General features: G+C 30.3%; 1 protein-coding gene, 1 long non-coding RNA gene and 1 pseudogene across 5 annotated transcripts; 2 read left to right on the plus strand and 1 right to left on the minus strand.

Moving 5' to 3' along the window:
* Positions 1 to 689: 689 nt before the first annotated feature.
* On the plus strand, positions 690 to 5,350 carry LOC145119832 (R-linalool synthase QH1, chloroplastic-like; annotated as a pseudogene).
* A 1,152-nt stretch (positions 5,351 to 6,502) lies between these two features.
* On the minus strand, positions 6,503 to 8,561 carry LOC145121565 (uncharacterized). Its single transcript, XM_079057290.1, has 7 exons — positions 8,557 to 8,561; positions 8,291 to 8,381; positions 8,027 to 8,161; positions 7,850 to 7,953; positions 7,586 to 7,756; positions 7,376 to 7,505; positions 6,503 to 6,538 (listed from the first exon to the last, which is right to left on the minus strand). The coding sequence occupies exons 1-7, from the start codon at positions 8,559 to 8,561 to the stop codon at positions 6,503 to 6,505; spliced, it is 672 nt and encodes a 223-aa protein (XP_078913416.1).
* Positions 8,562 to 11,850: 3,289 nt separating this feature from the next.
* LOC145118521 (uncharacterized) lies at positions 11,851 to 14,416 on the plus strand. Of its 4 annotated transcripts, none has more exons than XR_013713334.1 (5): positions 11,851 to 12,584; positions 12,691 to 12,773; positions 12,867 to 13,030; positions 13,459 to 14,103; positions 14,200 to 14,416. It is a non-coding gene; the product is annotated as an uncharacterized LOC145118521 (long non-coding RNA). The 4 variants fall into 4 exon arrangements; XR_013713335.1 differs by having other exon boundaries at positions 11,854 to 12,085; positions 12,145 to 12,584; positions 13,459 to 14,416; XR_013713333.1 differs by having other exon boundaries at positions 11,859 to 12,584; positions 13,459 to 13,620; positions 13,951 to 14,416.
* The last annotated feature ends 1,495 nt before the right edge of the window (positions 14,417 to 15,911 follow it).

Consider the following 15,911-nt stretch of genomic DNA (forward strand, 5'->3'; position numbering starts at 1 on the left):
ATCAGAAATCCGTCGCTGATTTAGCTATGGATTTTGTCCGTCGTTGATTCCGTCGCTGAAAGTCCAGATTCTAGTATATATATATATATATATATATATATATATATATATATATATATATATATATATATATATATATATATATATATATATATATATCCTGTGAGAACTCATTTTAAATTGAGGACTCGTGAGGACACCTTAAAAATTTTGAAAAAATTCTAAAAAAAATATAAATCATAAAATCGAGCATAGATCTATGTCCGGGAGAAAAAAAATTGGATTTTTTTTTTCATCATTAAAATTGATCAATGATTCAATTTTAATTTTTTATTTTACATCATTATGATCCATGATTCAATTTTAATGATCCAATTTTTTTTTTCTATTTTTTTTCTTCCGAACATAGATCTATGCTCGATTTTATGATTTGTATTATTTTTTTTTTCAATTTTTTTAAGGTGTTATCACGAGTCCTCACCCGATCCTGTTTCTATATATATATATATATATATATATATATATATATATATATATATATATATATATATATATATATATATATATATATATATATATATATATATATATATATATATATAATAATAATAATAATAATAATAATAATAATAATAAGAATCCCTTATATATATGACCAACTTATTACTTTCTAAGATATATCTTTCTAGATGGCTTCGATGTGCTTTTTTTATGGGTCATTTCTTCATTACAACTACAATCATAGCAAAACGAGATCTTTGCACATTTGTAAACCATTATCTTCATTACAATCGACATCAAAGGTCCTCATTGCAGTTGAACCCCTTGTTAGACGATCTGCAAATTATAAGTCATCATTATGGTCCTATGATCGTGTTCAATCGCTCTCTTCCAAATACATAGTAAGATTACCATTTTCTATTCTATTATTTTTGATAGTATGTCACATTCAAGAATTTAACATTTATACAGGGAGAAGATTACATGGCTAGAGCACGTACTTTAAAGGAAGCTGTGAAAACGTTGATATACAATGTGGGAAAGCCATTGGGTACTCTGGAGCTGGTTGATGAATTACAGAGACTCGGTATCTCATATCATTTTGAGGATGAAATAAGTGAGGTCTTGGAGATGATTTACTATAATTACTACAAAACTCACAACAAGTGGAATAGCATGGATTTAAACGTTAAAGCCCTTGGCTTTCGACTACTAAGACAACATGGCTATCATGTTCCTCAAGGTAAATTTAATAAAGGATTCATATATACGTAGAAAGTTTCATCACAGCTTATGTACAACTTCATTTGTTCCCTGATGCATGAAGTTAGTTTATATTAAAACATACACTAAAAGTTTTGTTTTCTTGATTTTTCTCTATATTTAGAGATATTTCTTAACTTTAAGGACAAGACTCAAAATCTAGACCCACAACTCGAGGATATGGTGGTAATGCTAAACTTGTATGAGGCTTCTTATTATTATTCGAGGATGAAAGCATATTGGACGAAGTTAGAGACGTCACATCCAAATATCTCCAAGAAAATCTTGAGAAACTTTATGGAAATATATCATCATTAGTAATAGTAAGGCATGCGTTGGAGCTTCCGCTGCATTGGAGATTACCAAGGGTAGAGGCGAAATGGTTTATGGAAGTATATGAGAAAAGAAGTGGCATAAATCCCACATTGATAGAGCTTGCAAAACTGGATTTTAACATGGTCCAGACTATCCACATCGAGGATCTAAAACACTCCTCAAGGTATATCATCATATGGCTATAAATTATTTTATCTTGACTTGTTATACACTACAAATAAAGTATCATGATATATAGCTGGTGTACCCTATGAATAGGTGGTGGAGAAATACAAGCTGGGATAAGAAGTTAACCTTTGCTCGAGACCGGTTAGTTGAGAATTTTTTGTGGGCACTTGGTGTTAGTTACTTACCTCACTTTAGTCTTGGAAGGAGAACGTTGGCCAAAGTTGTTGCCATGATAACTACAATTGATGATGTCTATGATGTATTTGGTACCTTGGATGAACTTGAACAATTTACTGACGTTATCAGCAGGTAATTGCATGCTACTATGTATATATCCCCATACGATACTTCAGTTAGAATTACATGCATGTTTAATTGTTTATTAACTGCTATTTGTACAAATTTAATGAGCACTAAAGAAATTTTCTTTCATAGATGGGACATCCATGCCATAGGAGAACTCCCAGATTATATGAAGATATGTTTCCTTGGATTCTACTCATAGATGGGACATCCATGCCATAGGAGAACTCCCAGATTATATGAAGATATGTTTCCTTGGATTCTACAACTCGGTAAATGAGATTGCATATAACACATTGACAAACACAGGATTCCTCGTCCTTACACACCTAAAGAAAGCGGTAAGTAATCCTTTTTCATAACAATATTTGTTGAGTTAATTTTTAAATTGAGCAATAGAGATAGGGATCAACATATATAACACGATGCATGATTACCTTTTTAAAATATATTACGAAATTGATCACCATTCACCGATTATGTGTAAAAGATTCATTAATTTACAAAATTATATTTAGTGATCGATCTCTGACATTATATTTTATAACTAGTTTATAACCCGTGGAAACCACTGTTACAAAATTAATTAAATTTTAATAGTAAAAAAAAAACTCAAAATTATTAATCACTTATTTTAAATAAATTATTAATTAAGAGATTTTTTAGTTATATAAAATTATAATCATTGATTTAAATAAATATGCAAAATTATATCACTTTATAATTTGTATTAATTTTATTTTAATTTTTATTCTAATGTTATTAATTTAATATAATTAGAGTGAGAAATTTAAATTTTAAAATTTAAAATGGATAATCAATAGGTTGACAAGTGGCATGCATTAATTAGGAGACATAATAGGGTAACACATGACAAAAGAAAATAAAATATGCATTAATTATGAAGGTCTAATATGGTGACACATGTCAAAAGGAGAATAAAACTATTCTTTTATTAGAATAGGGAAATGTTTAATTTTTTTTTCCCCAAATAGGATATTATATACCGAAAATGTCATTTTAACATATTAAAAAATAGATTCTTTAAGAAAAGAAATGACACATGCACTTCCCTTTGAAGATATCTGTCAATTTTTTTTATGTAGTTGGGAAGCAAGTGTTTTCTTTTTATGTTTTTCTAAGGGATAATCTTATAAAAACCCAACATATTTTCATCAAAGTCTTAAAAAAACCACTATATTATTTTTTTTGTACGTTAAAACTCTTATATCTTTTAAAATGTATCATTTAAGACATTGAGCTCGGTAAATCCTAGATAGCCAAAAATGTTAGGTAATCGATTCTTAACGTTTCTATTGTTACAATTTATTAGATTAAAAAAAATATATATATAAGGGTTTAAATGCACTAAAAAGAAATAATATAATGGTTTTTTTAATCATTTCATGAAAATAGATTAGGTTTTTCTAAGCTCAGAAAACCATAAATAAGAGTTTTTGAAAATATAAGGGTTTTAGTGTACTAAAAAATAATATCGTGGTTTTTTTAAGCATTTGGTGAAAATACGTTGGGTTTTTCTAAGGTTTTCCCTTTTTTTAATAAATTATGATCCAAATGGGTTTGTCTCTCGAAAAGGAAACCTCCTTTTGATTATTTTTAGGCAACTAGTTAATGATCCAAAATAGCAATAAAGCATTAGATATTCTTCCCAGCTAGGAAGGGAAGAGGACACTTCCATAACACTTTCAATGTTTTAAAAATCGGTTTCAACTGTCCGAATCGGTTGGATCAGGAATCAGAGAAGAGAGCGGTTCAATTATCACCGGTTTTATGTTTATTTTTGAATCGGGACGAATCGACTGGTTTATAAAAATCCGGTTGAACCGGTTAAATTAAATAAAAACACATGAAATTGAAACATTTTACATAATAAACTTTGTTGGTTTTTTCACATCTATTAAGAATTTTCTGAATAAAAACAAATGATAAATATTATGAAGTTTTTTTGATGCGTTTATATACATCTATGACTTTAAATTCTTTTTAATGCACGTAGATTGATATAAAATTTATGGTTATGTGTTGTTTTAATATATTTAAATTGATCTATAACTTGTTTTCATGTCTATTTTTAATGTTTGAACTTGTGGAAATCAAATTCTTGATTTATGTATGTATGTATGTGTAGGAAAATACAAAAAAAAAAAGATGAAAATTATAGAAACCGGTTTACTCGGCCGTCAAACTGGTTAAATTGATTGAATCGGAAACCGGTCACCACAACAAAAAAAAACTTGGGATTTAAAACATTGCTCTCATCCTTCTCTTCTCTTCTATTCCCTCCTACCGTCCTACGTCACTCTTTTATAGGTTTATTTCCTTTATTATTAATTTAGAAAAAAAAATCACATTTTTTCAGAAAATAAAATTGCTTGTGAAATTTGATGTCAATACCCATTGGCAACAGTTCGCTAATCATCGTTTTGTTTTAAAGAAATGTACAATGTTGAAAATGTTGTGATTTGGAATTACACTCTTGCCCTTTTTGGTGATTTTTGTTACTAAATACTAACTCTATTCTATTTCCTTTGTGATTATTAATAATGTGATTTGAATCAAATCTAGATCTTTTATTTTTTGAATGCCAACATTGTAGTGGGGAGATTTATGCAAGTCATACCTAGTAGAAGCACAGTGGTACCACAATGGATATACACCCACACTCACAGATCTAGAGTACTTGGAAAATGCTTGTGTATGGATATCGGGTCCTTTACTACTCATGCATGTTACCTTTTTAACATCAATTACTTTAACCATAGAAATCCTACAATGCATAGATATATCTGATAATATAGTTCGCTACTCATCGATAATCTTCCGACTTGCTGATGACTTGGGAACATCCTCGGTATGCTCTAGCATTATTCGTATTTTAACTATTTTCCTTTCCACACGTATGTTAAATTGGAAGTGTTTTCAATGATATAGAATATAAACAAGTTAAACATTCTCTTCTTCCTTTAAGGATGAAATGGCAAGAGGAGATACACCAAAAGCAATTCAGTGTTACATGCATGAGAGTGGTGCAACAGAAGAGGAAGCTAGAAGGTATATAAAAAAACTAATCAACGAAACATGGAAGAAACTTAACAAAGAACGAGCAGCTGCTAAATCTAAATTTTTACGGGAGTTTATAGACCATGCAACAAACCTGGATAGGATGGCACTATTCATGTATGCTAAAGGAGACGGGCATGGTTGTCCAGATGTTATTAAATCTTATGTATTATCATTGTTGTTCAATCCAATTGAATGACAACAATGGTAATTTTCAATGTGTGTTTTTATTTAAAATGCCAAATAATCCCACGTTATATGTTGCTAGAAGATCTATGAAGACATGGAAATTATGATATCTTAATTAACATATGTTAACGTTGATGCTACTTTCCAGTTGACTTCTATGCATGTTTTATTAATCAAATTCGAGAAGTGATTGCACCTTGTGCATTTGAAGCTGATCCTTCTTGTATTTGCTTCTCAAACATTATGCATGCATGGGTTATTGTGTTTGAATCGATTATATGAGGCATCCACTCCGGTAATAGTTTTAAGGCCCAAGATATTGACAAAGCAATTGCGCTATGGTGTGTATAAACACCAAACAATATATATATATATATATATATATATATATATATATATATATATATATATATATATATATATATATAGGGTTGAGATCGGTTGAGAACTCAAAGTTTTCCGAGAACCCGAGAACTAAAAGTGGAGCGTTGGATCAAAAGTAATTCGTTAAGGACATGATCGTCATCTTACCAATCTCATTTAATGTTTAACTTTTTTGTGTTATTTAATATATTAATATAAATGTCTAAAAATTAACAAAATAACTCAAAATTTCGGATTTTTTTTTTTAAAAAAAATAATTTTCAATTTTTTAAAAAAATGGAGATTTTTTAATTTTTTTTCAAAAAATATGAATTTTTTTAAAAAAAAAATGAAAAAATTTATTTTTTAAAAAACTGCATCTTTTTTTTAAAAAAAAAACTGCATTTTTTTTAAAAAAACTGCATTTTTTCTAGAAAAAAACTGTATTTTTTTTTCAAAAAAACTGCATTTTTTTTCCAAAAAACTGCATTTTTTTCAAAAAAAAAAACCTACAATTTTTATAAAAAAAGTGCAATTTTTTTCAAAATTGCATTTTTTTAACAAAAAAATCAACGTTTTAGGTGCATATATGCATATTTTTTCAAATGCATACATGCATATTTCTTATAATATAATATTCGTAAGTAAATTATAGAAATCTCATTTTTATTAATCAATCTATAAACATAATACAAGTATTTTATTCGATACAAAATAAAATATAAAAAAACTACAAAGATTCGCAATGTTATCATTTCTTCATATCAGCATTTCTATATTTTTTTCAATTTATCACTTTTCACCTCTTCAATATTTTCAACAAATTCTTCAAATCCTACAAGAAAATTTTAAAAAAAAATTGATTAATGCAAGAACACTCAGAAAAATGCACAAGTATACATCATGTAAGATTCAAATGTGATTATATCATGTAAGATTCAAATGTGATTATATAATGTGATATTCACATGTGATTGTATCTTTTAAGATTCAAATGTGAAATTCACAAGAAAATTAAAAAAAATTAACAAAGACCACCCACACAAAATGCATGTGTGTATATTGACGTAATTCATATGTGATTCACTAGTGATTTACATGTGAATCACATGTAATTCATATGTTATTCACCTGTGATTTACATGTGAATCACATGTAATTGATATGCGATTCACTTGTGATTTACATGTGATTAATATGTGAATTACATGTAATTTATATGTGAATCATATATGAATTACATGTGATTTACATGTGAATCACATATGAATTACATGTGATTCACATATAAATCTTATATGAATTAGATGTGATTCACATGTAAATCACATGTTATTCACATGTAATTCATATATGAATCACATCTAATTCATATATGATTTACATGTGAATCACATGTAATTCATATGTGATTTACATGTGAATCACATGTAATTCATATATGAATTACATGTGATTCACATGTGAATAACATGTGATTTACATATGAATCACATCTAATTCATATATGATTTATATGTGATTCATATGTGAATAACATGTGATTTACATGTGAATAACATGTGATTCATATGTGAATCACATGTAAATAAGAACAAAAACTGCAAGAGAAAGTTTTTGGGAACAAAATTGAAAAAAACAGCAACACTCAGGGACCAAAATTATAATTTACTCTAAAAACAAATTTGAATCTCTTTCTCATCACTTCAAATGTGTCAAGCAATCTACCAAGCTGGTGGGCATGCTGCTCCTCATCATTCACACCATCTAACATTATGTACTCAATGAAAATCTTTTGCTGACTATAAAGTCAATACCAGAAGGGTATTATAGTAATTTTACACTTTGAGGAAATTAAAAAAAGAAGCAAAAAAAGAGCTACCTTTTCTTTTGATATTCTACTAAAGCATTCATAAGTTTTTCTAAAGGAAAAGCTCGAGCTGCAGGCATTATTTGACACCTAATATCTTGAACTGGTGCATGAAGAGGCACTGCTAGGTTTATATTTTGTAAGTCACCATGAAGCTTGTTTATTGCATGAATTATTCCAACATACAAGAAATTATGAGAATGATAGATATGAATCCAGAAATGTTCTTAAAAAGACTAATATTGAGGATGTAAAATGGAGCAAACAAAACAAACCGTTGAGACAGTAATTTTCTTGGGTGAAAGCTGAAAAGGGAATGCTGTCATTACTCGAATAGCTTCAACTAAAGCATTGTAGTTGTTTAATGGCTCTCCCATTCCCTGAATACAATATGATGGTATCAGTTGTAGTGACATAAATTTCAAGGAAAACAAGTTTTTTTTAGGTATTTACCATGAAAACAACATTGCGAATGGGTGATAATCGAGAAGCATGTACTAATTGTTCTACAATCTCTCCTGTTGAGAGGTTGCTCTTGAATCCCATACTTCTAGTTGCACAGAATGTGCAGCCCATTTTGCATCCAACCTGTTGAAGAGAATGATTCACATACATGTGTTGTGATATAGAGCAAAATGTCGATTGAATCTATCAACTGAAGAACTCAAATCAGGAAAGAATTTCAGTTTGGAAGGAATGGATAGGGTAATGGTTTACCTGTGAGGATATGCATAAGGTAGATCTTGGACCACCAGGACGAGGTTTGCCTCCATATTTCCCTAAAAAAGTCAAAAAACAGCAAGAGTACCTGAAGTTGAGGTAGATTAGATCGCATGAATGGATTAGTTTCTAATTCTTGTTCAATGGTTGATGGAATAGTTGCAAGGCCAGGTTGTGTCTGACATGTATAAAATATGACATCTAGTATTAATTAATTTTAGTACAAACTAACAAATACAAAAACAATATAAGTATTAATTTACCTCATGCCCACAGTAAACTTTAGTTGGTTTTGGCAAAGAAGCCAAAGTCACACATAGTGACTCATGCATCTGTTCTGCTGTTCCCTCAAAAACTTGCCACAACCAGCAACAAACTAAAAAAAAAATACAACATGAGAAATAAAAAATGAAAGTAGAATGCTATTTCTAGCATTTAGCAGAAAATGTATATCAGGAAATGACACCACCCAGCAGTGTGTCGCTTGTAAACACAGCAGGGTCCTCTTCTTTTTTCCAAGTTACATAGTAACTTATGTGTCCCTTTGTGTGGCTGACAAACCAACAAACCACATTAAAACTGCTTTGTAATAATATTTGGCAATGTATTTTTTAGATTAACCTTACTTTTTTATCTACTAAAAACATTTACATTTTTGTGTAAAACTAAAAGATTACTAATAATATTACTAATAAAAAAATAGACGAATTGGAAACGTTAAATATTTATGACCAAATCCATAACAATACAAAAACAACACCTTTTGTGATACGATCTTCAATGGCGTTCTTCAGTGATAAAGCTTCCCTCCAATCTGGTGCAATCTACAATACAAAACCACATCACTTAATCACTCATAAAATCCATGTCAAAAATAACAAACACAACAAATAATGTAAATCAGACAGTCAATGATTCTTATTAAATAACTTGACTTAATGTGGCTGTTTCGGAACCTTAGAATTTTGCTAAGTTGTAATTACTTGTTATATTTAATACTTTTTTATTTACATGCTTCATAAATATATAATTATTCATATCAAATATTTAAAAATCTATATCATTATTATATCAGATAACTTTTGTTTGGATATTTCGTGAATTTGTAATCTTTTTGTCAGCTAGAATTTACATTCAGACCGGTTATCAAACAAATAACCCATTTTTCATTCGCATTAGTTCCAAACAAAAGGGTAAAATAGTCAGTGACGGTTCATTCAGCTCAAATAAGAAACACCATTTACAAATAACACTCAATAAAGAAAAAAGAGAAACAGACCTTAGAGTTTCCTTAATCATATGATTATTATTGGTCCATATTCCCATCAAGCACTTAATCATATGATTACTATCAAACAGAGAAGAGAGTGTCAACTTGGCGCATTTTTGTTTTTGTTCCCTGTGGGGTGGGTTGCAAGGAGAAGGATTTGGAGATAGTTAGTTTTTTTTTTTTTTATGCAAGTAACATACTTTTGGAAGCTTTCTTAGCTATTTCTTATAAAAAAAGTAAATAAAAATGTGAAATGAGAAGACTTTTTACCAAAAATGCGCTTTTATCCACATCTCATGATAGCCATTCAATACATCAACGCAGTCGGATGTTAGTAATCTGTCTCTAGAAAAAGAGAACATTGGAATCACTGATTCTTGAGGTAATTGGCAAGAAGTAAAGAGTATTAGAGTAATAGTATGTACCTCAATTCCGGAAGGAGAATCCATCCTATCACTGTTTCGTCTGCATATGAGATTCTAGCTATGCGGTTACTTTGTTAAAAAAGATGTTACATTTTTTTATAAAAAAATAATATAGAATAACAAAATATACTTGTCAAATGTTTGCATGACGAAATAATTTTTTTTTTGTAAATAATTTAAAAAAATATTATACAAACCTTTCATTGTCTGAGGGTTGATGGTTGCTATGAATCATGTTGGAATTGGATCCCACTGATCAATTATGCTTGAAGTTAATTGGTACTGGTTATATCAGATACCTTAAATGGTACTACATGAGTACATGGTGTTAATCGAGATGCAACATGATCGGTATTGTGTGAGTAATTCAAAAATCTGATTTAAGCATTTTATCAAACAGTTGGTGTGCAACATTAAACTTACCTTGAAATCTCAAAACCAACTGGGTGCGTATAACCGAATTGTATTCCTGGGATACGATGAGTCATCCTCCTCACATCACCTGAAAATAGAAAGTAAAAATAATTTGAATTTCAAGTTATGGCGAAATTGGTAAGCAATTGTAGATATTTCTGCAAAAAGGAGTAATCTTTTTCTTCCTGACAAAGAACATTTGATAGGTTTTGGTTTCATAAGTGATTGCCTAAAAGAAATTACAGGTTCGGGTTTATAAATCAGAATTGCATCAGACCTTATTCAGAATTGTATCGGACCTTCAAATAACAATAAAAATATAAGAACTAAGCACCAATTTGAAAGATAATCACCTGATTCGAAATCCTCACCGGGTCGATTTTATGGATGGTCGACGACAGAAGTGCAGGGTTTGAACTTGGAAGAAAGTAACGATCCATACAACAATTAAGCATGAATTGTTGATGATCAATGACAATTAAGCCTAGATCATTGGAGGATTTTGGATTCCATGTCGATTGATGATAACGACTACGAAATATGGATCGATTGTGGATCCAGATCTGAAGGCGAGAAAGTGACGACTCTGGATTGAACGGACGGTGTTGCTGCTTCCGAACATCGAGTCGTCCTCTGGCTCAGAGACCGGAAGCTCAAAGGCGAAGGAGAATCGGGAGGTCCGGAGTGATCAGACCTCTGGCTGATTTATTAGGGCACGAAACTTCGAGAGGGAAGAATGACGCAACCACCGCGATGTTAAATCTATCAATCATCGGAGAATCTTCAATGAAGGCGGTGGTTGTTGACAGAGGTAGGGTGGTTGTTAGAGGGAGGAGGGAGGAGTCGACGAAGAGGGAGGAGGTCGATGGAGTCGGTGAAGAATCGGAGAAGGGAACGAGCGATAGAAAGACTAATCACGATCTGATATGTTTATTTGGGGAGCTAATTACTTGTTCCCTAAAATGTCATTATCTTATTTTATTAAGATACCCTTCCTTGTTTTTTTCTATTTATTTACAAAATTGCCATCAAAGATCTTAGCCCTTAACTTTTTTAATCTAACGGTCCACTTTTAGTTCTCAGGTTCTCGGGAAAATATGAGTTCTCAAATGATCCTTGCTCTCTCTCTCTCTCTCTCTCTATATATATATATATATATATATATATATATATATATATATATATATATATATATATATATATATATATATATATATATATATATATATATCTTTATACCTTAATAATCATTTAACATGTTTTGCTGAATTTTAAGAGGTACAAACTATACTGCAATAAGTACAATTAGTTTATGCATAAAAAAAGTAAATCTTATATCCGGTCAAATGACAGGATAAAAGGAATGGAGTATAAAACATATAGCCTGAAATACAATTACTCACTGCACAATTAAACCTTATCTACGTTCGTTTGACAAAGCCTTCAATCATTTGACCCAGCCCTCTTTAATCCTTTACGTTCAATGTTGAATCCTGATTTCCCCCGGTATCGGCAAATATCTCTCGGATATCGCCCACCTTCCCCTATATCTGGCATGTTTCTTCCCTTTCTCCAAAAACCCAAGCGACTCTCTTTTTCAGAAAACCATTCCTTTGTTCCTCTTCTTTGTATACTATCTCATAGCCACTGCAAACGCAAACATAGCAGAACCTTCGTATCCAGGTACAATAATCAAGAAGCAGTTTCATATTTTATATTTTAATTTTGAATTAAATCTGCAGACCGTTTCCATTTGAGGTTAGATCGAAGCCCTAGAAAGTCGACCAGCCACTTTTTACTTTGTTCATCATCGTTGTTGCTTCGACTGCTACCACCATCTGTAGCTTTCACCATGACGCTTCACTGACCATCTTCGCCTTCACGCCACCATAGAAGCACTGTGATCTCAAAATCTCTACTACCTCTTCTCCCTTCTCCGACATCGATCTCTTTGAATCACTTTTATTTTGAATTCTATTGTTGCGCACTTTCGCTTCATTTGCTAAGGTTTCAAAAAGTCGAAGCCACCACCAAGTATTTCCTTCTCCCCCTAAACACACACCAACAGAGAACTTCTTCTACAACTGATTGGTCAGAAAACGAGTTTGTAGCTTATGACCTTGCTTCTATATAGGTGTGTCAAGAAACGATTCCAGTAAATATACGGGTTTCAGCCTTTCAGGTATCACTTATTTCTCCACCCTCCCGTCTCACTCTTTCTCTCTTTATTCATGTGTTGTATCATTTTGTAACAATAATATTGGTTTTTTCATCCTAAAATAATACAGCCGACTCTTGAATTTTGATTGTACTGGATTGTTGTATTATTGAACCTTCTGAAACAGGGTTTCTAGGATTCAATACCATCAAGGTTTCTCTCTCTCTCTCTCTCTCTCTCTCTCTCTCTCTCTCTCCTCCTGGAAATTTAGGGCTTAAACAAGCTCAAATTTTCCTTATTTGGCAGTTTTGCTTCCTTAAAGCTTGAATTATGGGAACATTGGTCAAATTGAGGCTATGGCATGAGAGTGGCTGTCTTCATGGACTTTCGCCACTGCAGATCCATCTATGCAGCACTTTTATGGAGTTTCGATGGAATTGTATGAATTAGGGCTTTGAATCCTTTCTCAGGTATGAATCACTATAATTAATATATGCTTTCTTCACATCTAATCATACTTTTGGTGATTTTTCTGCCTCAAATCCTAATGGAAATGGGCAAACCATCCCATATTTCTCTATAAATAAAAATAAATTGATCCATGTTCAATTAAGAGCACAGTTGCAACCGGATGGATTCTTTATCGTATCCTGGGGTTTTTCTGTGAACATTAACCAATTACAAGAGATCGTAACTTATAACAATCTATTGACTATGCACTCAAAATGTGCATGGAAGAATTTATATATAGGAAATATTGCATTTTTATTTGATTATTTAACATTATATTTGCTTGATCATGTCAATATCCAACAGATTGACTGTAAATTGAATTTTATCTTAGTTTTCATTTCCATGTCCAATCTGAAATTGTGCAAATATTTATTTGTTGGTGTAGATCTTTCAGATCTTAAAATACAATGATGGTGTTGATGGAGAAAAAGGTGTTGATCATGCAGCTTCAATAGGGCTCTAAGTAAACCTCAGCTTAGTGTTGAGCCTGTATGTGGTGATATAGGCGTTTGTGGGACCCTGAACAAATGACTTTGTTGAGATAAAGGTTTGTTCATTCAATACTTTCAATAATTTTCCTCATCTTTTGGTTCTTTCCATAAAGAGTTGTACATTATCAGCACACCGGTGAAAAATTAATTATTGTTGGACCATCTACATCCAATTAAAAATGATATAGTTCCAAACTACTTTACCAAGATTCATGATTAAATAAATGTTTTAGTCCATTCATTATTAAAATGGGCACAAAGATTGCGGCTTTTGATTAAATTGTTGAGTAGAATACAATCATTTAATATGTGTGGTTCTTCAATTTGCAGATATAGTTTCAGTTTTCTAATTTTTTTTTGAGACTCTATATCTAATTAATTAGAAGATGAATTGAATTTTATGTGAGGTGCAAACCTGGGAGACATAGGCATCCAAAGGATCCATTGGGATGCTTTTTACTACTTCTGCAACAAAATGAGTGTGGATGATACATGATAGATAATTTCTTTATACTCTTACTTTCTTTTTCTATGGATATGTAAGTTTTCCGACAGACATGGATTTATATGGTATCGGAGCCGTTGGCTATGGGGGATTACCATGAATGATTTATATCATTTGTATGTGGTTGCAGAAATTTTTGATGATGTGGAACTTTGACTAGCATCAACCATCAGGTTTCAAATTACATATATGATAAATGTATGTTTAGTTATGAAACTTCCTATTTTTCAGGTTTTGGTTATTGGTTAAGAAAAGGAGGGTACCCCTTAATTGCGATAAAAATGTAATTGTTGTATTTACATTATAAGTAACTAGATATTCAATATTATTTTCTCATTCTTTGAGAACCTGGTTGAGGCTTATTTGATCAATTCTTTTTCATAAAGTAAATAAGCAAACCACAAAAGTTAATGTGGTTGAGGAATTGTCATTGTAATTAACTAAAGTGGTTTTACAAAAATAATTCATATAAATAAACATGTAGACCTCAATTTAAAAGTTGGTGTTTGCCTACTATTTTGAAAAAAATGTCTAAGAACATTTAACATACACAAATAATACATACAAATGTGCTAACATGCATAAACATAAATTAGTAACATCAAAAAATAATAAATATAAACATGAATCACATTTTAAAATAATAGTTAATTTAAATAGTATTAAAAACATGCATTGTTTATAAATTAGTAACATCAAAAAAATAAATATAGACATGCATCACATTTTTAAATAGTAGTTAATTTAAATAGTGTTAAAAACATGCATTATTTGTTGCTAGAAACAATGTATAATAGGTGGCTAACAGTTTGGAACCAACGGAATCAGGATTGGTGATATCGGTTTTGGTACCAAAAATGTTGCTTTTTAACCGATTTTGATTCTAAACGGAGGTACCTCACTAATTGTAGGCTAGAATCATGTATTTTAACATAAAAATAATTTTAGGTACCAAAAATGTGGGTAACAGTGTAACACCATGAACGCCAATCACACCATTATATAATAAAAAGAAATTGATATAAACCATAAATCCTAAATCTTAATTGTTGTAACGAACTCTTGGCTAAAAAGTTGACATGGTTCTATGTTGGCAAATCAACTTGATTTTCTTTAAGGTTTACGAATAGTAGTGAAACTTTTTAGTTGGCTAATGATTATTACAAACTCCTAAATTTTGTATCATTTACTTTGACGGTGGATCTTTAAGTTTTAGGATTTTTAACTTCTTTAAAATATTCATTATATTTGTAGGAGTTAATAATTATAAGCTTCATATACAAATATTTTATGGATAAATCATATTAACTATTACAAAAAACGATATTAAAATTATGATACCATAAATTGAGGAGATATGGCTTAATATATAATTTCATTTTTATACCTTAAATATTTCGACGAGCTAGCTTCAATTTAAAGTCATCTCGAAACTAATTTATGAAAAAACTATTGTCACCCGTCGCTTGGCGCAGGTAAACGGCTAGTATATATATATATATATATATATATATATATATATATATATATATATATATATATATATATATATATAACAGAAAAAGGAAAATTAAACAAACAAAAGTTGTAGTGTAATTAGGATTTTAAAAAACTTGAAGATTAATCATAAAGTTTTTGTAAATTAATTTTTATAATAATATTTTTTGTGTTAACTAACATTTATAAACAGATTTATGATTCAAACTAAAAAATAAATTAAAAAAATGATTTAAAGAAAATAAAATAATAATTATATAGGTCTGAAAACTTATTTGGAAAAAAATAGAAAACAAAAATACCAAGATAGTATTATTAAGATAAAATTTATAATAAATTATAGAA

This window comes from Lactuca virosa, chromosome 6, assembly GCF_052849685.1.
Source record: "Lactuca virosa cultivar CGN04683 chromosome 6, Lactuca_virosa_CGN04683_v6, whole genome shotgun sequence".
NCBI classification, from domain to species: domain Eukaryota; kingdom Viridiplantae; phylum Streptophyta; class Magnoliopsida; order Asterales; family Asteraceae; genus Lactuca; species Lactuca virosa.